This window comes from Trichomycterus rosablanca, chromosome 16, assembly GCF_030014385.1.
Source record: "Trichomycterus rosablanca isolate fTriRos1 chromosome 16, fTriRos1.hap1, whole genome shotgun sequence".
Classification (NCBI taxonomy): domain Eukaryota; kingdom Metazoa; phylum Chordata; class Actinopteri; order Siluriformes; family Trichomycteridae; genus Trichomycterus; species Trichomycterus rosablanca.
The window spans coordinates 28,457,271-28,482,839 of record NC_086003.1 but is presented as its reverse complement, the minus strand read 5'-3'; the positions used below and the strand labels follow the sequence as shown (position 1 = coordinate 28,482,839).

Below are 25,569 nucleotides of genomic sequence, written 5' to 3'. Positions count from 1 at the left end.
AGAGAACAATGTAAATATATATAAACTTCAATTCTTTTACTGGGTTTTCTGGAAATACATCAAAGTCTTTGTGATCAGAAATACACACAGTAGCTTAAATTGTTCTTCTATGAGTAGAATAACGTACGATGGCGTCTATGTAGAGCTCACTTAGGTTTTCAGACAGACCCAGTGACTCTGAGCTTCCTCTTTATAACGTGAGCCGTCAACAAGCTTCGTTTATACGGGCTCAGTGAAGTCACTGATATAATCACTAATGGATGGATGTAGATAGACAGATAGACAAACAGCTAGATAGAGACAGACAGGCAGGTAGACATATATAGACAGACAGACAGATAGAGACAGACAGATCTTTAGATAGATAGATAGATAGATAGATAGATAGATAGATAGATAGATAGATAGATAGATAGATAGATAGATAGAGACAGACAGGCAGATAGACAGATAAATAGACCGATAAAGACAGACAGGTACACATACAGATAGATAGACAGACATATGGACAGATAGATAGACAGACAGTCAGCCATACAGATATATAGACAGACAAATATACAGACAGATAAACATAAACAGAGACAGATAGATAGACAGACAGACAGATAAATATAGATAGACAGACAGACAGACCGACAAATAGTCTATATATATATATATTTATATACAGTATATATAGACTATTTGTATATATATATACTGTATATATATATATATATATATATATACAGTGTATCACAAAAGTGAGTACACCCCTCACATTTCTGCAAATATTTCATTATATCTTTTCATGGGACAACACTATAGACATGAAACTTGGATATAACTTAGAGTAGTCAGTGTACAGCTTGTATAGCAGTGTAGATTTACTGTCTTCTGAAAATAACTCAACACACAGCCATTAATGTCTAAATAGCTGCAACATAAGTGAGTACACCCCACAGTGAACATGTCCAAATTGTGCCCAAATGTGTCGTTGTCCCTCCCTGGTGTCATGTGTCAAGGTCCCAGGTGTAAATGGGGAGCAGGGCTGTTAAATTTGGTGTTTTGGGTACAATTCTCTCATACTGGCCACTGGATATTCAACATGGCACCTCATGGCAAAGAACTCTCTGAGGATGTGAGAAATAGAATTGTTGCTCTCCACAAAGATGGCCTGGGCTATAAGAAGATTGCTAACACCCTGAAACTGAGCTACAGCATGGTGGCCAAGGTCATACAGCGGTTTTCCAGGACAGGTTCCACTCGGAACAGACTTCGCCAGGGTCGACCAAAGAAGTCGAGTCCACGTGTTCGGCGTCATATCCAGAGGTTGGCTTTAAAAAATAGACACATGAGTGCTGCCAGCATTGCTGCAGAGGTTGAAGACGTGGGAGGTCAGCCTGTCAGTGCTCAGACCATACGCCGCACACTGCATCAACTCGGTCTGCATGGTCGTCATCCCAGAAGGAAGCTGACGCACAAGAAAGCCAGCAAACAGTTTGCTGAAGACAAGCAGTCCAAGAACATGGATTACTGGAATGCCCTGTGGTCTGACGAGACCAAGATAAACTTGTTTGGCTCAGATGGTGTCCAGCATGTGTGGCGGCGCCCTGGTGAGAAGTACCAAGACAACTGTATCTTGCCTACAGTCAAGCATGGTGGTGGTAGCATCATGGTCTTGGGCTGCATGAGTGTTGCTGGCACTGGGGAGCTGCAGTTCATTGAGGGAAACATGAATTCCAACATGTACTGTGACATTCTGAAACAGAGCATGATCCCCTCCCTTCGAAAACTTTTATTTCTATAGTGTTGTCCCATGAAAAGATATAATGAAATATTTGCAGAAATGTGAGGGGTGTACTCACTTTTGTGATACACTGTATAGACAGACAAATATACAGACAGATAAACATAAAAAGAGACAGATAGATAGACAGACAGACAGACAGATAAATATAGATAGACAGACAGACAGACCGACAAATAGTCTATATATATATATATATATACTGTATATACAGACAGATATATAGACAGATAGACAGACAGATAGATAAATATAGATAGACAGACAGATAGATAGATAAATATAGATAGACAGACAGATAGAGAGACAGACAGGCACACAGACAGACAAATAGACATATATATGTATATATATATATACAGACATATATAGACAGGCAGACAGACAGATACATAGACAGACAGACAGATAAATAGGCAGACATACAGATATATAGACAGATATATATACAGACAGATAAATAGACAGACAGATAAACATAGACAGACAGATAGATAAATATAGATAGACAGATATATAGACAGACAGACAGATAGACACAGACAGACAGACAGACAGATAAATAGATATACAGACAGATAGATAGATAGACAAATACATAGACAGACAGATAGATAGATAGATAGACAAATACATAGACAGACAGACAGACAGACAGACAGACAGACAGACAGACAGACAGAGATATACATACACACACACGTTACATATATAGGACTCTCAGTCTTTAGCTGCCAGAATTATAAGGTGAAGCTACAAACCTAAATGATCGTATGATCATAGCAAATCGTATTTTACCTCCAGCTGTACATTTATTATTAGGAAGCTGTTAGACTCTCATGTTTAGCTCATACAGGGTAAATAAGTGTGTGTGGGGGGGCAGTATTTAGGACATTCTCACTTTGTGCCCGCTTGCCCTCTCGGCCGGCCCACAGGTTCAGTAACGCCGAACTCTGATCCAGTAACGAATTGGGATTCTCGACTCGTATCCTGTTAATGTCGTCAACCCCGAACTGCAGCTCCCGCGCTAACTCTGCAGAGACCGACAAGGTGAGAGGATGAGAACAAACAGTACTGATGTATCAGATAACCACAACACACACACACACACACACACACACACACACACACACACACAGCTCGTACCTGTCCAGCTTAAGCCCAGCTGCTCAGAGATGGGCGTGACCTTCAGCTCTGTTCTCTCGGTCACATTCACGGCGGCTAAGAACACAAGCTGTACGTTAGAACAAAGACACTAACAGACATAACATTTTATTATTGTTTAATTCTATTTATGCGATTAAGTCATATCCAATTCCCCAGTTCTCCTAAACTGCTGCAGACCCTTACACTGGCCGAGGAGAGACGGCCCCCTCCGACACATTCCAGGCGCTACTGACCAGCCAGTAGGGGTCAGAATTGCAGCAGCAATTCCTTTCAGAACCCCTTTGGCCTGCCCTCCCTCAGACACAGCCAATCATTTGTGTGTAGGCACGATATCAGAGCTGAGATTCAAACCTGAGAGCTTGAGGTCTCAGCAGTGGTGGGTTGGCAAGTTTTAGCTACCACTTTATCCTGGTCAGGGTTGTGTCAGGTACCCAGGGTATAAGGCAGAAATACCCTGGACAGGGCATCAATTCATTGCAGGGCTTTGGCCGACCCCCAGACATAGAGCAATTATGTCTGTGTAGATGCCCAGCCGGCTGATAGTATAGATTGGAACCCAGATCTGTACTCAACACCCCCCCCCCCCCCCCCCCCCCTTGCTCTCTCTCATATGTATATATATATATTTACTGATCAGACTTAACATTAAAACCACCTCCTTGTTTCTACACTCACTGTCCATTTTATCAGCTCCACTTACCATATAGAAGCACTTTGTAGTTCTACAATTACTGACTGTAGTCAATCTGTTTCTCTGCATTTTTTTTTAGCCTGCTTTCACCCTGTTCTCCAATGGTCAGGACCCTCACAGAACCACCACAGAGCAGGTATTATTTAGGTGGTGGATGATTCTCAGCACTGCAGTGACACTGACATGGTGGTGGTGTGTTAGTGTGTGTTGTGCTGATATGAGTGGATCAGACACAGCAGCGCTGCTGGAGTTTTTAAATACCGTGTCCACTCACTGTCCACTCTATTAGACACTCCTACCTGGTTGGTCCACCTTGTAGATGTAAAGTCAGAGACGATCGCTCATCTATTGCTGCTGTTTGAGTCGGTCATCTTCTAGACCTTCATCAGTGGTCACAGGACGCTGCCATGGGGCGCTGTTGGCTGGATATTTTTGGTTGGTGGACTATTCTCAGTCCAGCAGTGACAGTGAGGTGTTTAAAAACTTCATCAGCGCTGCTGTGTCTGATCCACTCATACCAGCACAACACACCACCATAATACCTGCTCTGTGGTGGTCCTGTGGGGGTCCTGACCATTGAAGAACAGGGTGAAAGGGGGCTAACAAAGCATGCAGAGAAACAGATGGACTACAGTCAGTAATTGTAGAACTACAAAGTGCTTCTATATGGTAAGTGGAGCTGATAAAATGGACAGTGAGTGTAGAAACAAGGAGGCGGTTTTAATGTTATGGCTGATTGGTGAATATACACTTATAGCTCAAACAGAAATAGGAAACTGTGCTTTATAATTTGCAGAAATGTTTATTATTATTTAGAAATCACTTGTTGTAGGTATCCAGGCTTGCACACAACAATAAATAAAATGTAATTATCTGAACAGAATCACGTAAAACCCGGTGGTTTTGTGATTCTTACGATGCTAATCGAGGTAAATGAAGCACATCCGAGTTAAATTTGATTACGTTTAATTAATCTGGGATCCATGAAACGTCGGGCTGATGGTAGCTACTCATAGTTCCTGAGGGGTGTCACAGGAAGCTGTGATTATGAGCTACGAACCTACGAACCTACGACAGGTTGTTGGGCGACCAAGACTCATTAAAGCCAACAGAAGAGCTACTTAAAATGCTCTTACTGAGGCGCCTTAATTCTGAGTGATAATCTGACTGAATGACGAGGGAGCGTCCGACTCTTCATCAGCGCTTAAGGCAATCCCAGCATTCAGCGCGGCACGACTGAGGCTAACTTTGTTAGCTTAGTAGGCTAAATCTGCAGTGACGGAAATGTAATCTCTGTGTAACTAGTACGTCTAAATAATCTGCATTATGAGCTCCGTGTCTTATTAGAATCCTCTTTACTGAGGCAGCTGATCAGGTAGGAATTAGGCAGCAAGGCAGCTCACCAGCTAATCAAATGTAACTTTTTCTTGCCGAAAATCAGGATGTGCGCTCCGTGTGTGCCATGAAAACATCAGACGTTCAGATAATTCTGGATGATGGTTTGTACTTACCGAATCCCAGTCTATACAGGCGTCGTATAGATCTGTATCATCGTCCTGCGTCCCGAAACACACATCAGGCTGCCGTGATACGAACCGAACCCCGAATACACCACACCCACCCGTCCACCCACCCACCCAGACCCCACAGATGCTCAGCGTTCCCCAGCTCCTCCCAGCAGCCCGTTCCTCCGTCATTCACAGTGACCGCCATGCTAATACGAATCCAGCAGCATGCACTACATCACTGCTCATTCGAGGAAGCCCTGACCCCACGGAGCTGCCCCAAGTTATAGGCGCCGCTTCGGAGCGCCGACCAGCACCGGCCCACGGCCCTGCGTGGCAGGGCGGGGCGTTCAGGGCAGGGCTTGGCATCCAGAGCTCAATCAGAGCCATGCAGTACCATTAGAAGCAGGGATACAGCATTCAGACTGAGCACCGTTCTGTCTTTTTATCAGTTTCTTACCGAGGCCGGACTCGCTCAGGGCGCTGTACCTCTCCCTCAGGGCCAGGGGCGTCAGGGTCCGTCTGCGCTCTTCACCACCCGACACCTGGACAGAGACGCAGAAATAATGATTTTAACAGAGAAGACAAAAATAATGATTTTAACAGAGAAGACAAAATAGTCAAATACAACTGGTCCGTATACCAACTCCTGATGCAACTGTTCTATTTATATCCGGGCCTGTGACCGGCACAGACAAGAGCGCCTCCCAACGTCTGGGCTGTTTCGGCCACCCTGCCCCTTAACCATTAGCCAACTGGCCTACAGCACAGCTGAGATTTCAGCAGCAGTGGTCTAGTGCAGCAATCCCCAACCTTTTTTGAACCACGGACCGGTTTCATATAAGATATAATTTCATGGACCGGCAGGAACGGGTGGATTTAACAATACCAGTCACAAATGATTGAAAATGAGCTTTCGAGATGCTGCTCCCACCTAGGGGTGATACGAGACAATAACATCCTAAATATTTTGAAAATGGAAGCAGTAAAAACTGCTTTTCTAGCGATCTCTGATTATTTATTCTTTCTGTGTGGCCCGGTAATAATTAACCCATGGACTGGTACCGTGTACTTTAGTGTACTTTACCACTGTGCTACCCTTAAGTGCCCTAATATTGGCCAAGCGAGGTGAAACAGAAAGATGGAAAGGTTTTAACTTTACTATATTCTTTAAAAGTTGCTCCCAATTGTTAATGCTTCTCTAAACTGGCCACCCTCAACAGTCAGCCTACTTCATCCTCAAAATATTTCAACTTTATTCTTGAGTCAAATATAAAATGACATTTTTACAGTAGCCCTGAATCTGCGTGGTATAATTGGGCTATAATACGACCGGAGAATTTCCGCCTGGTCCAGTCCTCCTGTTTTATCTATTACTTCCCCCTGGTGGCTTATAAAGACGTGTACAGAGCGCTAAATTGGCTTAAAGTGACGCTGAGTGGATCTCCTGCTAGCTGTAGAAAACCCCAGTAATGAGAGTGCAGGGGTGAGAGTGTTAAAATAGAGTTAGTGTGACCTTGTTTACACCTGGTCATGAGTCCAGGAGATCATAAACGGATCAGCGTGACCCAAAAAGTATATTATTTACATTTATGGCATTGTATCCAAAGCGACTTACCGTACTGTGACAGTATACAGTCTAAGCAATTGAGGGTTAAGGGCCTTGCTCAAGGGCCCAACAGTGGCAACCTGGCAGTGGTGGGGCTTGAACCAGCAATCTTTCGATTACTAGTCCAGTGCCTTAACCGCTATGCTACAACCTAGCGGTTATGACTAGAAGAAAGGCAGGAATACTCTGGACAGGGTGCCAATACATCACAGGGATTAGACGTCCACCAATCATGTCTGTGTCGACGTCCGGCCAATAGCACCATGGAGATTCAAACCCAGATCCATCCGTGCACCGTACTCAGAGATGCACATGACTCAGTGGAAATGCCCGAGTGTAAACAGGATCATGTGATCATGTGTACATCACATACAACTGTCATACACATACATAATATTTACCCGTATATGTATGTATGTTATTTAGCAGCATCTTTATATAGTTATGTTTGTTTGTTTATTAGGATTTTAACGTCATGTTTTACACTTTGGTTACATTCATGACAGGAACGATAGTTACTCATTACACAAGATTCATCAGTTCAAGTTTATATCAAACACAGTCTTGGACAATTTAGTATCTCTAATTCACCTCACTTGCCGGAGTACCCGGAGGAAACCCACACGGACACGGGGAGAACATGCAAACTTCACACAGAAAGGACCCGGACAGCCCCGCCTGGGGATCGAACCCAGGACCTTCTTGCTGTGAGGCGACTGTGCTACCCACTTAGCCACCGTGATGCCTTTATATACAGTTATAAACACCTTTATTATTATTATTATTACTGTTATTACTGTAACACATACCTTGCCAATCCCTTCGCATTCATATGCTAATTATTATTATTATTATTATTATTACTATTATGTATGTAGTACTACATACATATACATTCTATATACATAATTTACTATTATGTATATGTCCACAAAGTTAAATCAGTTCATCTGGACACAAGTTTGTTGTAGAGATATGTTTCGCCACTCAATCCAAGTGACTTCTTCAGTCAGACTACTAGACAGCTGTGCTGTGTATTGTAGCTTCCACTGATTCTATCATTCAGTTTATGAGTGTAGTTTAATGACTGCTGTGACATAAGTCTAGTCATAATGTACTGAAGTCACCTTTCAAAGACCTGGAACAGTGGGATGGACGTACCTTGACACAGGGTGGCATGGTGATGTTGAGGTTACACAGCACGTGCTGCGTGTCCTCGTATTTGGTGCTCTTTCTGAGGAAGGAAAGGAACCCGGTGGAGTCCTTATTGCCGTCTCTCACCTGAGAATCGGCGACAAGAGGACAGACGGAGAGACAGACGGACAGAGAGAGAGAGAGGGGGGACAGGGGGACGAAAAGAGGACCAGGACAGGAAGAGAGAGTGAAGAGAATTAGACAGGTCCGCTCCGCGCCGGCGACGCGCACAGGCAGACGGGACAGGGGCAGGGCAGAGGGGATGGAAGCAGTCCGTAGGCAGGCGAGAAAGAGAGAGAGAGAGATTTACCTTCGATTTACCTTGTCGTCTGTAAGTAAGAGAGTAACCGTGAGGGAGAGAGAGAGAGACAGTGAGACAGACACATCACCACAAGCAGCCAGACAGGTTGGAAAGCAGGAGTTACGGCATGCTCACGACATCGATACACCGTTCATGGCTACACCGACACCACCGTCACCGCAACACGGTACCACACCAAGCACAGAGAGAGACCAGACTGACACAGTGACACAAATGGACAGAGGACGAAGCTGGACAGAGACAGGACGATGGATGGACTGAGACAAAACAGGGATGCAACACCAGGCACAAAGTTGTGGCGGGACGAGGGGTCGCGTCCCCTCATTTGCATCCGCACACAGCATACGGACGCTTTATATTTTATGGTTTGTCTGCTGGTTATCATCTTAAACCTTCTAACCCGATAGAAAATAACCAGTTAGCACTTGGAATGTCATAAGGAGCTGCTCAAATGTACAACCCAATTTCCAAAAAAAGTTGGGACAGTGGGAGTGATGTAAAGTGATGTACTTATTAAATGACAATCAGTTTGTTTGTTTTTAGTACAGACGTGTTACTTTTTTTTCTTTTGCCTGCTCCTGTATTTAGGGGTATATTACCTGGGGCTGGGGACCTGCATTGAGAGCGCACTGACAAAAAGCGGTTAAAAGCTGTGACCATTTCCCTTTCATGGCTGCATTTTATTCTGAATGACCGTTAAATGACCCTAACCGTCTGTCTGTCTGTCTATCTAATCTAATCTACCTACCTACCTATCTAATCTAATCTATCTATCTATCTATCTATCTATCTATCTATCTATCTATCTATCTATCTATCTAATCTAATCTACCTACCTACCTACCTAATGTAATCTATCTATCTATCTATCTATCTATCTATCTATCTATCTATCTATCTATCTATCTATCTATCTATCTATCTATCTATCTATCTATCTATCTATCTATCTGCATGTTGTACATATGCTACACCTTACTTACTTTTTTGTCATTGTATTGTATTTATCACTGGTGGAGGGGAGAACGCGCCCCAGAACGGTGCATCGAACCCTTCTTTGTAGCCACAGGCTACAGCCACTGGTCTAGTGTGGACAGTTAGGGGAAGAGAAAGACCAGGGTGCACCAGACAAAGAGAAAGAAAGAAAGAAAGAAAGAAAGAAAGAAAGAAAGAAAGAAAGAAAGAAAGAAAGAAAGAAAGAAAGAAAGAAAGAAAGAAAGAAAGAAAGAAAGAAAGAAAGAAAACAAGAAAGAAAGAAAGAAAGAAAGAAAGAAAACAAGAAAGAAAGAAAGAAAGAAAGAAAGAAAGAAAGAAAGAAAGAAAGAAAGAAAGAAAGAAAGAAAGAAAGAAAACAAGAAAGAAAGAAAGAAAGAAAGAAAGAAAGAAAGAAAGAAAGAAAGAAAGAAAGAAAGAAAGAAAGAAAACAAGAAAGAAGAAAAGACAGACACATTTTACATCATTCTACACTCCCGAGAAGAAGGCATGTCTAAATTCTTAGATTCCTTAAAATGCTAGATGGGTGGTCCTAATGTTTTGGCTCATCGGTTTAGCTGGTGGATGAAAGAACTGCAGTATCAGTATGAGATATCAGATCAATTTAATTTTATCCTGGTCAGGGTCGTGGTGGGTGCAGTTTCCACAGAATCACTGGGCGCAATGCAGTAGCACACTCCGAACAGGACACTAAACCATTGACAGGGCCTTGCAATCCTAGACTCTCAGACATGTGTGTATATAGACGTCCGACTGGCTGATAGCACCACTGGGGATTACTGGGGAAGATTTCACTTGTTTAACTGTAAGTATAAAATAATCTGATTAAATATTCACTATATTGTAAGTATTTAATATAAACCCTAATTTATTTACTGGATGCCATGAGCGGCGCCCCCTATGCCCCTGGTTGCAACATTAAATGTTAATATGATGAGATAGAACCATCAGCACATGGATGTACCCCACAGTGCACACACACACACACACACACACACACACATCACAGATACACTAACACAGGAAAGATGGACACAGCGTTAGCCTCTAAAAAAGATCTCACATTAATGTTCACTCAGATCAAACACAGACAAAGAAACCGGAGCAGCAGACGGACCTTCACTGAGACGGGCAGCCGGTTATCTCTGAAGGCCTGGAAGCTGAAGGTACGAGGCTGCTGCGTGGCCTTACGCACCGGTACCAGGTTCCCGGAGCACTCCAAGTGCAGAGGCATCCCTTCCATGACCTGTCAGCGAGAGAGAGAAATGCAGTGAAAGGAAGATAAAAAGGAAGACAGAGAGAGAGAGACAGACGGACAGAAAGGAAGAAAAAAGGAAGGAAGAAGGAAGGAAGGAAAAAATACAGAGAGACAGACAGAAGACCAACGGACAGACAGACAGACAGACAGACAGACAGACAGACAGACAGACAGAAAAAAAGAAAAAAAAGACAGACAGATGGAAAGAAAGACAGACAGACGGAAAGAAAGAAAGAAAGAGACAGACAGACAGTGACACACCCACCACACACACACATAGTAATATTTTCTCTTTTTTTGTGTGAATAATTGTCTAATTACATAATGAATATTTTCTTACCATTTTTTTTCTATGTATAAACCTGTTCTTTTTTTTTGCAAATATTTATATATACTATACAAATATGTAAATTTGTCATGTCAATGAAGCAAATTGAATTGAATTGAATTAAAAGAAAGAAATAAAGACAGACAGACAGAAAGACATACAGAGACAAAAATAGTAAGAAAGACAGACAGACAAAGAAAGAAAGACAGACAGACAGAAGGACAGACAGACAAAGAAAGAAAGAAACAAAAAATGAAAGAAAGACAGACAGACAGACAGACAGACAGAAGGAAAGAAGAAAGAAAGAAAAAAGACACAGGCAGAAAGAAAGAAAGAAAGAAAGAAAGACAGACATACAGAGACAGACAGAAAGAAAGAAAGACAAATTGAGACAGACAGACAGACAAAAAGAAAGACAGACAGACATACAGAGACAGAAAGAAAGATAGAAAGACAGACAGACAGAGGGACAGACAAAAAGAAAGAAAGACAGACAGACAGAAAGAAAGACAGACATACAGAGACAGAAAGATAGAAAGACAGACAGAAACACAGCAGGCTAAGAGAAGAAGAGAAGTTAGAATTTATCTCTCCACAGTCGATCAGGCTTTACATCAACAGTGGCTGAGCAGGAAAAAGCCACCTGTACATCATGAGTGTTTATATGCTCCAGGTGGACGTTTCACTATATATCTCAGCTTCTGCTTGTCGTTCTTGCCAGCAATCCTGGCCTAGATTCCTCTCTACTGAGGCAGCTGATCACGTAGGAAGTAGGCAGCAAGGCAGCTCAGTGGGCTTTGGGACAGACCGGCAGCGTATAATAAACGTAACCCATCCCAACCCGTCACTGACCTCGATGTCCCGGCTGCGCGCCACCTCGCTGAAGTTCTCGTGCAGCTCCAGGGTTTTATCCATCTTGTCGTCGGTCATGCAGTAGCAGCGCAGACGGCCCTCGCGCGCCTCGTTCATCTTGGCGAACACCACAAACTTGGCCATGTAGGGCACGGCCGTCAGCTCGCGGTACAGCAGGTTAGCGAAGGTCACGACCTCCGCCGTCCGGGGACAGTCGGCCAGCCAGAACCTGGAGCAGATTGTGGGAACGAACGGGTGAACGAGGAGCCACGGGCACACAAACGGGCACACAAACGGGCACACAAACGGGCACACAAACGATGCCACGATGCTGAAAACATGAGCTCGAGGCAGAAATGCAGCCTGGCAATACAGGTTGGCATCGCTTGGCACATTTATGAACCCACAATTAAAGGCTAAGAGCAGCCAATCCACCTACTGTAAGCTTTCAGACAGTGATCAGGGGTGCATAGTGCTTTGCAGCATCCACACTCACCAACATGCAGCCAAAAGTATTGGGACGCCTGTTCTAATTATTGAATTTATGTGTTTTAGCTACAACAGGCGTAATAAATCAATTATATAAAGGTGTAAGGCATAAATGATATGCTATTCCTCGCAGCAATAGTTTAGGGAAGGCCCTCTGTGCCAGCATGAGCAAGCTCCAGCTCTGGAATGAACCGGAACATCAACTGAGGCTTTCTTGACCAACATCAGCTAGAGAGATCACACAGAGGTCAAAATATGCCCAACAACCTAATGATCAGGCGTCCAAATACTTTTGGCAGTACAGTGTACAATATAATCGTATATTATTTAATGTGTTGATCTTACCTGGCGGATACGTTGGTGGTAAAGTTGGCGCAGCTGTTGGAGTACATGAGCTTGGTGGTGCCGGTGATGTCCTCCCACTGGGCGGGGGCCGTACCACCTGCGAAGGGGTTCACAGATTTTTGGAAACTGAACACCTTGTGTCCCGTTTTCACAAGCGGTGCCATCTGGATGCACCGCGTTTAGGCTGTCTTTATCGCCGGGCGGCGGTCTGTTTCGGCCTCGGCAGGACGGGCGCGCGGGAGCCGGCCGAGGCCGATACACACCGCGCCGCCACCTGATCCGTCTTGTACAAGCGCCAAAAAACAAACGGGGCGTACCGATAACGCTGCAGAGGAGGCGCAGGCTGGTGGTGTCGCCCTCGCCGGCGTCGCGCAGACTCTCCCTCCAGGAGGGCGGCAGGGGGATGCGCAGGCCGATGGGGCGGTGGAACTTGCGTCTGCGCGGCTCCACCGTCACCACGGGGCTGAACGTGGCCTGGTTCCCCAGGTGCCGGGTCAGCAGCTCGTCTGGAATCGGCTGAGCCTGAGGATGAGATGAGATATTTCTGGACTAGTAAGTAGAAGGTCGCTGGTTCAAACCCCACCACTGCCAGGTTGCTGCTGTTAGGCCCTTGAGCAAGGCCCTTAACCCTCAGTTGCTCAGACTGTAAAACTGTCACACTACTGTAAGCCGCTTTGGATAAAGGCGTCTGCCAAATGCTGAAAATGTGAATGTACTGGACTAGTAATCGAAAGGCCTCTGGTTCAAACCCCACCTCTGCCAGACTGCCACTGTTGGGCCCTTGAGCAAGGCCCTTAACCCTCAATAGCTCAGACTGTATACTGTCACAGTACTGAAATGTAAACTGACGGGTGCATTTTGTTGTTTCTGCCACATCCATTGCTATACAGGTGTATACAATTGTATAAGGAATATAATGATATACTTTTAACATTGAGCCAAGGTCAATTTGATCAAGGTCACAGTGGGTCCACTGCCACCTAAAACACGCATGTGACAGATTTGTGTTCCTGCTTTTTCTTCATTCAAGTGACCAGCAACTAACTTAAGGTGAAAATTTTTTTTGCTCCATTCTCTTAGAACATGGCGGTATGAAGCTCACTTGACTGTAAACAGTGTCAGTCATGTTCCAGCAGAGAAGTCACTGCACAGCTTAGACCAGCCATAGAAATGCTCTTTTGACCGAATGGGCACAAATCCCTACAGACATACTTCAAAGTCTTGTGAGTGGCTGCTGTTCTAGCTGAGAAAAATCACATAGAGGTCAGATGTCCAAATACTTTTGGTCCTATAGTGTACATCTCACCTGCAGGCCCAGCCTCACTCGCTTGGTGACCGCCGTCTCGGGGAAGATGGCCTGGACCTGGGGCACCAGCTTGCTCATCAGCTGCCCCCCCTCCGGGCCAATCAGATCGCTCTCCTGCTGCACGCGCGACACCACGGCGAAGTAGAGAGGAAAATCGGTGGAGATGATCCGGCGGATCCTCTTCTTCTCCAGCTCCTCCTGACTCTCCAGATCTGAAAGAGAGAGTCCGAGGATCAGACACGGATCAGATCCGGAAACGAAAACACACACAGCTCGAGCCGAGGTTCACCTTCGTCCATGCCGTTCAGGATGCTGTCTAACATCTCGTCACCGTAGCGACTGCGATGCTCCTTCCACACCGAGCCGTTCTCGCTGCGCAGGACCACCAGTTCCCGATCGCCCCGGCCCAGCGAGGCGAAGTGTGGGATCTCCACGATCACCGGTCTGGAACAGAGCATCAGGACTAAACCCTTGGATATGGATCTATAGTCACAGGCTATATGGCCAAAAGTATGTGGACAACCGTAATTAATGAGTTAATGAGCCACACCCATGCTAACAGGTGTCTAAAATGATGTAACCCAATACTTAACACCTATGGAATGAGACAGAATTTCTGTCCACCATCAGTGCCTGACATCAGACATGCTTTTTATACTAAATGGGCACAAATTCCCACAGACATGCTCCAATATCCTGTGAAAAGCCGTCCCAGAAGAGTGGAGGCCTTCATAGCTGTAGAGTGGTGAATAATTTATAACCTTAATCTCCATTAAAACTGCCTTTTTGGCTTTAAATTGGTCAGATGTCCACATACTTTTGGCCACGGAGTGTAAGTTGTATGTTGCCAATTTTTTTGTGGACACCAGAAGGATTTTGTGCAGCTGTCTGTGATGATTAAACTAGCTAAATCTGCTAGTCTAATTTAAAAACAGAGTGTCTACATACTTTTGACCACGCAGAGTAATTGTGAAGAGTTATCGTGGCCGTACAGGAGCACAGAAACACGTCTCACCCCAGGAACTGCATGCTGGAGGGTCCCAGCGAGATGATGCGGGAGGCCAGACCTTCTCCCTCCACCAGCGGAGGAGGGGTGGTGAGTTTCTGGGGTTTGACCAGACGGCAGGTGATGCGTGTCGGGGCGGCGCACGTACGCGGAGGGATGATGACGCGCAGGCCGTTGTGCCTGCTGCCCCTCATGGACCCGCCCCTCGCATCCACCATAAAGCTGACCAGGAACCTGTCGATCAAACAGGAATTATTCTGAGACTAAATGACAAAAATAGACACAAGACTTTGTTCAGCGCTCGGCTTGAGCGGTGCGATAAAACTTCATCAAAGTGTGAATATGAGACGAATCTGCATTTGTGTGGAATAAGCTTCAGATCCAGGGTTACAGCTCCACATGTATCTGTGTTTATCTGGATTTTCCTCCCTGTTCCACTTTTAAACTTGTGTTACAGCTCGAGCTTCTGAAAAATGGTGAGAATCAGAATCAGCTTCTCCCAGAGTCTAAAACGCTTCTGGTTGAAAATAAAGCTTAACGTGGTTTAATGTAGTAAAAGAAGGAGACAGGAGCACTAAACTTCTCTTCATTATTACTGCTCATAAGTTCCTCCACTAATCACATTCCTCACTCGCTGTTTTACTACAATAAGTCACGTTAAGCTATGTTCGTATGGCCTGAGTCGCTTTTACCTCATATCAAACAGTTTGTCTCATTAGAGGCACACCACAGCCAACGCAACAGTTGTAGCCTAGTGGTTAAGGTACTTGTCCAGTAATCAGAAGGTTGCCAGTTCAAGCCCAACCACGGCCAGGTTGTCACTGTTGAGCCCTTGAGCAAGGTCCTTAACCCTCAATTGCTTAGATAATATAGTGTCACAGTACTGTAAGTCACTTTGGATGGATAAAAGCGTCCGCTAAATGACGAAAATGTAAATGAAAAAAGTGGTTTTTTGCCGCTTTTCGTGTGAATGTGCCCTAATACAGTTTCCTTCATTTTGTCACTAGTCGGGACATCGTAATTAAATAAAAAACGCCGCACCAGAGATGACATCACAAACTCGCGAGTTCAAATCTCATCTCTACTACCGTCAGGAAATCAAAAGTCAGAAAACCAGACGTTGAAACACTTGAAGTTTGTTTGATAGTCAATCAATTATAAAACCAGCCTTCTAATAACATACAGACCGGGTCAGAACTGAACTAAAAGGGCCGGTCTAACAAAACATTTAGGAACGATAAAGGTCATGTAGACCAGGGGTTTTCAACCAGGGGGGTGCGAGTGCCTGTCCAGGGGACGTGGCATTACGAAATTTTTTTACTTCTAAAACTAAAGCAATTCATTTTTCACCCACACACACATAAATGCTATTCAGTTCAGTCTGAAGATAAGTGACAAAACAATGACTGCTGTTATAGGACGGGAGGGCGCAGTTTCGCGGTCGGCACACGGAGGGGGGCGCATGTCCACAAAGGTTGAAAACCCCTGATTTTTTTTAAGTTACCCACATTTTGTCCATGATTTTTACCGCAACCCAGACAACATAAACAATGCATCAAAACAAAACACAAAACTGAATGTAATTAATTAATAAAAATGGGGGCAATCTGGTCCCACTGTGGTTTACAAGATGTAACGTAAAGCCTCCACAAGGGGGCCTCTTAACACTCATTTATTTCTTCTTATTTTTTTTTCTGTGACCCATTTTCTTGGCTCTCGACCCTTGAGGGTTTGAAAAACCCTTGATGTAGTGTGTTCAGTGTGTGTGTGTGTGTGTGTGTGTGTGTGTGCTGGGTGTAGACTGACCCGGTGTGGATGGGACTGGCCACTGGACTAACGTTGTCGGAGGTTTCTGTAGCAGGACTACTGGGGATTAAAGAGTCATCATCATACTCCTTAGGTAAAGGGATCGGGGTGTGCTGCAGATACACACACATCACACACACACACACACACACACACACACACACGCACACACACACACACACAATCAGACAATACAAGAGACTGAGATACAACTCTTAGTCTCTGAGGAAGAAATAAATGTAATTTTTGATGTTAAGGTGGTAATTCTGTAAACCTGGTCCAGCATGACAGTCTCTGGAGATACACAAGGAATTCTGGGAATAGCTGGTGAGTAAGGTCTGAAGAGAAGAAGAAAATACCAATAAGCTGTCATGTATGGACTAATATCATCCTAAAGTATAAATATCCACTGTAGATTCAGACTGTAAAGCTTACGTCATGCCCATGCCACTCTCAAACTCCCGCAGAGACTTTTTGGGTGAAAGGAAGTCTTCATCCTGGTCTTTTAGGTCGTCCAGCTTCAGGTAGCGAGCGCCGTCCATTCCCAGCAGCTCGTCTCCTACCACAGTACGACACAAAGGTACGTCATCCACGGGAGAGAGAGTGGACGGTAAAAAAAGCACTGTCCAGTGTTCACTGTTCACAATCCTTCAGGCACAAGCACACAGAACCAACCAATCAAGCAATGACGTCGTAACGGGACACATGGAGAAAAACAAGAGGCTTCAGGGGTGGGAAATTATACACTTAGTTTAGTTTAAATTAACTTAGTTTGGTTTGGTTTAGCTTAGTTTAGGTTAGTGTAATTACTTTAAATTAGTTTCATTTAATTTGGGTTATCTTAGCTTAGCTTAGATTAGTTAAGATTAGTTTCATTTGGATTAATTTAGTTTTGTTTGGTTTAGTTTAGGTTATTTTAGATTAGTGTAGTTTAGTTTAAATTAATTTAGTTTGGTTTGGTTGAGCTTAGTTTTGTGTAATTACTTTACATTAGTTTTATTTAATTTGGTTTAGTTTAGCTTAGTTTAGATTCATTTAGATTAGATTAGTTAAGATTAGTCTAATTTGAATTAATTTAGTTTTGTTTGGTTTAGTTTATTTTAAATTAGTGTAATTACTTCAAATTAGTTTGGTTTAATTTGGTTTAGATTAGCTAACTTTAGTTTAGTTTAGGTTAATTTAGATTAGATAAAATTAGTTTAATCTGGATTAATTTAGTTTAGATGCATTTAAATTAATTAAGTCTTGTTTGGTTTAGTGTAGCTTAATTTAGATTAGTGTAATTACTTTAAATTAGTTTGGTTTAGTATAGATTCATTTAGATTAGGTTAGTTTTGTTTGGTTTAGTTTATCTTATTTTAGGTTAGTGTAGATTAGTTTAAGTTAGTTTAGTTTAATTTAATTTGGTTTAGCTTAGTTTTGTATAGATTAATTAGACTAGATTAGTTCAGATTAGTTTAAATTATTTCAGATTAATTTAGTTTAGATTAGTTTAGTTTGGTTTAGGTTAGCTTATTTTAGTTTAGTTTAATTTAGAGGCTACCAGATTCTAAGTCCCAGCTAACTTCTTACTAAAGAAGAACTTATTAACTTAACTTATTTAACTTATTTAGCAGCTCTGGTTGCAGAACTACATTTGTGGTTTTGATATGTTTTAATTGTGTGTAATGTGTAATTGTTATGTATAAATAATGTTTCCTGAAAAGTTTAGACATAAATGCATGTGCATATAATACCAAGAATCTGTGATTTGTTTACTGGGTTAAACTTTTATTCCATTTACTCACTAGTATGTATTACATATGTTGGGTTCACGTTTAGATTAAGACAAAAACACACATTTATGTTTAACATTTGATGTTAGTCTGGTTTTAGCTGGTCTTTAATGGGTGGAGATGGATGGATGGTGATTTTTGGGTTCTGGTTGGGGTAGCTTTTGTTGGTCGGGCTGAGAGACAAGCTGCAAAACCAGCCAGCTCAGTCCAACACCAGCTAGAAAGGCATTATTACCTAAAAAGCTAGTACGTACACAGAACCACCTGGGTGGGCTTGGTAATGAATCCATAATTTCTCCACCCCTGAGCACAATACTCAAAATACAGTGAACATGACTAGAAGTCCAAAAAGAGGTCCAAAAGAGGTATTTATTCCTGGAGGATCACGTGTGAATGGGTTCTCACTTCCTTACGAGCCCTGTGTTGAGTCAGATAACGACCATTAATCATGATAAAGCTGCGTGTCCAGTCGACCGTCGCTGGCTGACCAACAGTCCATCAAACAGGTGTTAGTGTTGGTTAAAAACAACACAAGAACGAAGTCGTTACACAGATCTCACAACAGAGTGGCGGAAAGGAGACGAAATTAGTGCGGTTAGAATGGAATCACATGGTCAAGAACCACCGACAACTAGACAATCAAGGCAGAGACGGTCAGACGCTCCTACCTAGTGTTAGCTGTGCAGCTCCTTGAGGAGAAATGGAGACAGCATGGTTCAGGATAGAAACACCAGCACAACCATGATGACACTGTGCGCCATGACACACGGCACTAGCAATATTTTTATCATCCCAGATAAAAATGAGTGATGGCTCAGTGCTACTCCACAGGATTAGCAGAAAATGCAAAAAATAAAAACCCTAATAAATAATCTGTGCATGGGCTGAGCGGTATGACCAAAAATGTATATCAGAGTATTTGTTAAGATTCTGACGGTTTCTGACTGGGACTTCATGTCTGTGACTGATTCTACTGTCATAAGTACATTTTAATTTCAGCATGTATATAATGAAGGTTTTGAGCACTATAAGCTTTGCTTGGCCCCACAAAATGACAATATAAGATAGAATCAGTACCTGTGATTCAGTACAGGTGCAATAAATACAATTGTTATTATTTATTTGATATTTAAGTATCGTATAATCACCCTTAGCTCTCCCTTTAATGAATAAAACCACGTTTACAAACTCCACTGTACAACTTGACCACTGGTCTGTTGTAGAAAAGTGGACGACTTTAAATATCTACGATTCCAGTTCGCTTATAACGTTGATTTAGCGACTGACCTGAAGTATTTTCGCCCTGTAAGACAGACCTGGAATCCGGTGTTTTAATTATCGACTGTCTATAGAGGAATCGTGTCCCTGCATGTGTGGATTGTTACTGTGTTCGTAATGTCGTTGTTTGTATGTAACAGTTGTGGCTCGACAGATCGTGCAGTATGAAGTGTTTATTCTGTTCTAAACCGCCCACACGCTTCATTTCTTTGGCAGGTTCCTCCGGTGCATATGTGGTCTCCCTCATTTCATCCTCCATCTGTTTTTGTTTATTTTCACTATAGGAAACCTCTTACATCTGTTACACTGTCATACTAGCACTACCTGGCTAACTTGTGAGCTGTACCTAATCTGCACGGCGCTCCATAGCGCTTTTATCGACGAACAATATTATATGATTTGCTGCTTACTGAAGCTACAGCTGTTAAAATGAACTATGCTATGGTATGGCGGTGTTTGAAGAATCCATATGTATGAGGAATCAAAGACGGTATACCGGATGTACCGTCATACCGCCCAGCACTAATCTGTGCTAATAAATTGCAAGATTTATGACTGCAACTACTATAAAAGCAATTATAGTAATTATAAACAATTCATAAACAATTTAACCTCAAGATAAACTCTAAATAAAGTGAAAAAATAAGTATATGGCCAAAAGTATTTGGACACCCTGACCCTTTCAAAAATGAATGGTATTAAAATAGAGTGACCTCTCTTGTGGCCACTCTGTTGAAAAAAGGCTTCTCACATAACTTTACAGCATGAAGTAAATGAAATGATGAAAAGTGAGGCTGGAGTTTCTTTAAACTGAGCTTTCATAGGGACACAGTCATGCTGGAACGGGGAAGGGCCTTCCCTAAACTGCTGCTGCATATATTGTAAGTTGGAAGCATGTGACAACCTTTATTAAACTGATTTATTACACCTGCTAGCAACTGCTGTGATGGAAACACATGAATTTAAATATTAAAAGGGGTGTCCCAATACTTTTGACACTTGTTAACTCATCCAGAAGCCAAGATGAGAGCAAATCCGAGGTATGATATGGACCAGAATGTGCATTTTGATTAAATGCAGCACATGCTTTAGATACGGCTGGTTGCATTTAGTCTGTTCTTGGTCCATTTAAGCCAAGACTAAAGAAGTAAATGCAGGAGGATGTTAAATGTGGACGCTTAGATTGTGTCTTCAATTCGGTCTGAGACCGCGTGCGACGCTTTGGTTCTGGTGCCCGAAGGATATCGCTTCTCTAATCTGCCGCGCCCCGAGCCTACGCGAGTCGTCGTTACCCACCTTCGTCCTCCGACACATCCAAAATTTCATCCACCGTCTCGGGGAAGCTCATCCGGTGCTTCTCGACGGTGATCTGACAGAGAAATATGAGAAACGATACAGCAGGAGAGAGACAAGAGAGGACAACAGGAGACGAGATCAACACTGATATGTGGACACATCCAGAGCTGACAGGACAACTTTGAAGGACTTGGGAAGATCACAGCGTGTCAGCACGGTCGCTCACCATGGATACCGATTCCTCGGTCACCAGCTTGAGCACGTCGATGACGGAGATGTAGCCGAGCCGCTTGGCAATGCCCAGGGGTGAGGTGCCATTCTGCCACAAATAATACACGTAAATGTTAGATATAAACCATGTGACTGAATAACCACCCACCACCCCCAATCGAGGAAGGTTGATGCTGTCACGTGCCAGACCGGTCAGCAGAGGTCGTAATTGCCCCAACGACAAGGAACCCTGTTTCATCCACTGTCCCTTCACCCACACACACCCGGCCAATCATGTGTCTGTGTAGGCACCCGGTCGGCTGATAGCACAGCTCGAGCTCTCAGCACAGTTGGTCTAGTGTGTTTCACCGCTTTGCCATTCATGCTCCAGTGCCGTGGATTTAAACCTCAGTCTTGATGAGCATCACACCGACGCTCATCAATGCACTAGCTAACAAACACTGGGATCTTGAGCTCTCAAGCTGCGCTATCAACCTGGCCAGGCATCCAACAGGCACAATTGAATGTGCCTGAGGGAGTGAATGCAGCAACCTCTAGTGACTTGTTGAGGCGCCTGCGTAAATGGTGGACGATTCTTGGAGAGCATAGCGCAAGGCCACCACCATTGAGAGCCAGGGTTCGAATCCCCAGCTGTGCTGTCAGCCGGTTGGGCGTCGACATACAGACATGATTAGCTATGTCTGGGAGGATGGGGGGTGGACAGTCATCCTGTCCGGGTGTGTTACTGCATTGCAGTACATGTGAGTTTAGGTGAGGAGTACGTACAGTCGTGATCTCATTGGGCAGGGCTCCATGTTTCAGCAGCAGGGTGACGATGTCCGTGTGACCCTGCTGAGCCGCCTGATGCAGGGGAGTGTAGCCCACCTGAAAGAGAGAGAGAAGGACGTTCAAAGTCACTTGATGCGAAGCAAAGCGGCGTGACTGGTCCTCACACAGAAACATCACTGCAGCACCTTATCAAAGTCACCCGGGTGTTTACGCTGATCAGATCTGCTGCGTTCGTCACATGAACTAAAAGGGGCGGCGACCATCAGCCCAACTATTACGTTTCATAGATCAATACAACTTCATTCAAAGAGCTTTATTAGCACTGCTACAGTACTAACAGTACGGCCAAATTATTAAACAGACAGCTTTATTAATATAAAAATACATATATTTTAAGCAAAACATACAAAAAGAGAAAACGAGAACATAATGAGTGAACGCTGTACATAACATTAAAACCACCTCCTTGTTTCTACACTCACTGTCCACTTACCATATAGAAGCACTTTGTAGTTCTACAATTACTGACTGTAGTCCATCTGCTTTTCTACATACCTTTTTAACCTGCTTTCACTCTGTTCTTCAATGGTCAGGACCCCCACAGGACCACCACAGAGCAGGTATTATTTAGGTGATGGATCATTCTCAGCACTGCAGTGACACTGACATGGTGCTGGTGTGTTAGCGTGTGTGACACAGCAGTGCTGCTGGAGTCTTTAAATACCGTGTCCACTCACGGTCCACTCTATTAGACACTCCTACCTAGTTGGTCCACCTTGTAGATGTGAAGTCAGAGACGATCGCTCATCTATTGCTGCTGTTTGAGTCGGTCATCTTCTAGACCTTCATCAGTGGTCACAGGACGCTGCCCACGGGGCGCTGTTGGCTGGATGTTTTTGGTTTGTGGACTATTCTCAGTCCAGCAGTGACAGTGAGGGGTTTAAAAACTCCAGCAGCGCTGCTGTGTCTTATCCACTCATACCAGCACAACACACACTAACACACCACCACCATGTCAGTGTCACTGCAGTGCTGAGAATCATCCACCACCTAAATACTACCTGCTCTGTGGTGGTCCTGTGGGGGTCCTGACCATTGAGAATAGCATAAAAGCAGGTTAACAAAGCATGTAGAGAAACAGATGGACTACAGTCAGTAATTGTAGAACTACAAAGTGCTTCTATATGGTAAGTGGAGCTGATAAAATGGACAGTGAGTGTAGAAAGAAGGAGGTGGTTTTAATGTTATGGCTGATCGGTGTATACCGACAGTGTTCATACGTACTCGGGTCTTGCTGTTCACGTGAGCTTGCTGCTGAAGAAGAAACTTGACCATCTTTATGTTGCCATAATGACATGCTACATGTAGGGGGGTGTATCCCATCTACAACAGAGAGACAAAGAGAGACGGATATGTATAATAAATACTTGGTAAATATGGAACATGAACATTTTTAGTCATTTATGATGTGCTTCAGTTTCAGGATTACAGGAAGGACAGGACCACGCCCGCTGGACGCTGCCTTCTATTTTCAGACCACTGATCGAAAGGCAAGAAAATCCACCAGGGGAATGGAGGTGTGATAAAGGGTCAGAGGTCAAAACTGAGCCACAGCTGCATCATCGATTACGTAAGGGTCAGGATCATTAAACCCTCAACCAATCCGTTTCTGTGTGTTTACATGTGTGCGTTTACATGTGTGTGTTTACATGTGTGTGTGTGTGTGCATGTTTGTGTCTTTACCCTTGAAGCTGCATAGACTGAAGCGCCCTGCTTGACCAGCATGTCGGCGATGCCCACGTGCCCCTCCTGCGCCACCAGGTGCAAAGGCGTCAGACCGTTCTACACACACACACACACACACACACACACACACAACCAGAAATATTACATCCCTGTCTCAGCAAAATACCATTAGTTTGAAATATACAGATGCATGCAAAAGTTTGTGAACCCTCTGGAATAACCAAAATGTCACACAGACGTTCTGCTTTAACACTATATGGCCAAAAGTATGTGGACACCCCTCCTAATGACCTCCTAATAATTACATTTAGTTGTTTTTGCCACATCTATTGCTAAGTGGAGTATAGAAATGATATAAGATAAATAATATGCTTTTAACAATGTGCCAACAGTTTGGGGAATCCCCCTTTCTCTTCCAGGATGAGCTCCAGATGCTACACAAAGCCCTGGTCCCAAATCCAGCTCAACACTTTAAAGACAAATTAAACATGGATTGTGAGTCTATTAACTGAATGTGCACAAATTCCTACAGACACACTCCTCAAGTCTCAAGTCTTGTAGAGAGGCTTCCTAGAGGAGTGGATGATATTAAAGCTACAAAGGAAAGACGGAGCAATTCAATATAAATGCCCCATGGTTTTGGAACAGGATGTCTAACGAGGTCATTGTCAGGTGTCCATATACTTTTGGCCATATAGTGCATAAGCAGGACCCAGTTGTCAGTAAAGTAATAATTGTGTCTATTTAAAGTTTGTTTTATGGTGTTAAAGATGCCTGGTGTGTGCTGAGACCTTATTGCCCAGGTTGACGCTGGCCTGTTTGGAGATGAGCAGCGCCACCATGTCGGGTCGTCCTTCCTGAGCGGCCAGGTGAAGGGGCGTGATGCCCTGCAGGGACTCGGCGTTGGCGTTGGCTCCGGACTGCAGCAAACTGCTGGCCACCTCTAGCTGATTCTGCTTAGCGGCGATGTGCAGCGGAGTGTAGCCGTTCTGGACAAGCGGTACAGGCAGGAAGATTGTTTAAAACCTTCCGACTAAAGAGGATTAGTGTGGGTGCATTAAAAACTTACATTATTTTTAGTGCTGATACAAGTGTTGTACTCTATTTTTAATAAAGGAGGGTTTGGGAATTTGGAACCAGTCAACTAATGTAGCACTCTCATACATTCAGCAACTTTTCGAGCTCTGCTACCGACAGGCCGAGCGCCTAGATGGTCGATTGGCTAACTCTGCTGTAATTAGGGCGCCAATCCATCGCATGTCTTCGGCCATCCTCCCTTCTAAGACATAGCCGACAGCCGGCCGACAACCTTGCTTGAGATTCAAACCCGTATCTCGGCAGTAGTAGGCTACAGCAGAGATGGGGATTCAAGTCTGAGTTGCACATAAATCACACACACAGCGACTTCAGACTCGACTCTGACTCGTTTCAAATGACTCAGGCTCAACTCATGACTCGCAAAAAATGACTCTAAACAACGAGAGTCCCTAGCGTCAGCACGTGTTAACATTTGTAACGTGTGACAATTATATATATATATATATATATATATATATATATATATATATATACCTTATATATTACTATTGGATTGGAATCTCACTTAAAATGGTGGAGTACCCTACGTAGTGCACTTCACAGGAACAACCGGGGTGAATGGAACGCTCCTACAGAATTGGCGCTAATGATTGTAAGAACCGCTTTCTGAACCAATCAGAGCTTCTGATTGTAATTGTTAGTAAGAAATGCTGTTATTTGCATTTATTCAGTTTGCAGTGTCACACAGATGACGTGGTAATGAAACGCTCGATC

At 43.7% G+C, this 25,569-nt stretch overlaps 1 protein-coding gene across 2 annotated transcripts in view; it reads right to left on the bottom strand.

The window, feature by feature from the left end:
• ank1b (ankyrin 1, erythrocytic b) overlaps positions 1-25,569 on the bottom strand; it is an 88,573-nt gene that overhangs the window by 15,745 nt on the left and 47,259 nt on the right. Inside the window, exons 17-37 of one of the 2 annotated variants that reach the window (XM_063011588.1) lie at positions 24,549-24,746; positions 23,755-23,853; positions 23,296-23,394; positions 22,009-22,107; positions 21,239-21,331; positions 21,013-21,085; positions 19,107-19,127; positions 17,099-17,222; positions 16,938-17,001; positions 16,664-16,776; positions 14,867-15,091; positions 14,141-14,295; positions 13,852-14,063; positions 12,863-13,067; positions 12,546-12,642; positions 11,712-11,940; positions 10,391-10,519; positions 7,926-8,045; positions 5,616-5,700; positions 2,939-3,013; positions 2,694-2,825 (exon numbers count right to left, since the gene is read on the bottom strand). In XM_063011588.1, the coding sequence (XP_062867658.1) occupies positions 2,694-2,825; positions 2,939-3,013; positions 5,616-5,700; positions 7,926-8,045; positions 10,391-10,519; positions 11,712-11,940; positions 12,546-12,642; positions 12,863-13,067; positions 13,852-14,063; positions 14,141-14,295; positions 14,867-15,091; positions 16,664-16,776; positions 16,938-17,001; positions 17,099-17,222; positions 19,107-19,127; positions 21,013-21,085; positions 21,239-21,331; positions 22,009-22,107; positions 23,296-23,394; positions 23,755-23,853; positions 24,549-24,746 (2,647 nt within the window). The remainder of the gene's footprint in view (positions 1-2,693; positions 2,826-2,938; positions 3,014-5,615; positions 5,701-7,925; positions 8,046-10,390; positions 10,520-11,711; positions 11,941-12,545; positions 12,643-12,862; positions 13,068-13,851; positions 14,064-14,140; positions 14,296-14,866; positions 15,092-16,663; positions 16,777-16,937; positions 17,002-17,098; positions 17,223-19,106; positions 19,128-21,012; positions 21,086-21,238; positions 21,332-22,008; positions 22,108-23,295; positions 23,395-23,754; positions 23,854-24,548; positions 24,747-25,569) is intronic. The other variant, XM_063011589.1, reaches the window with a different exon arrangement.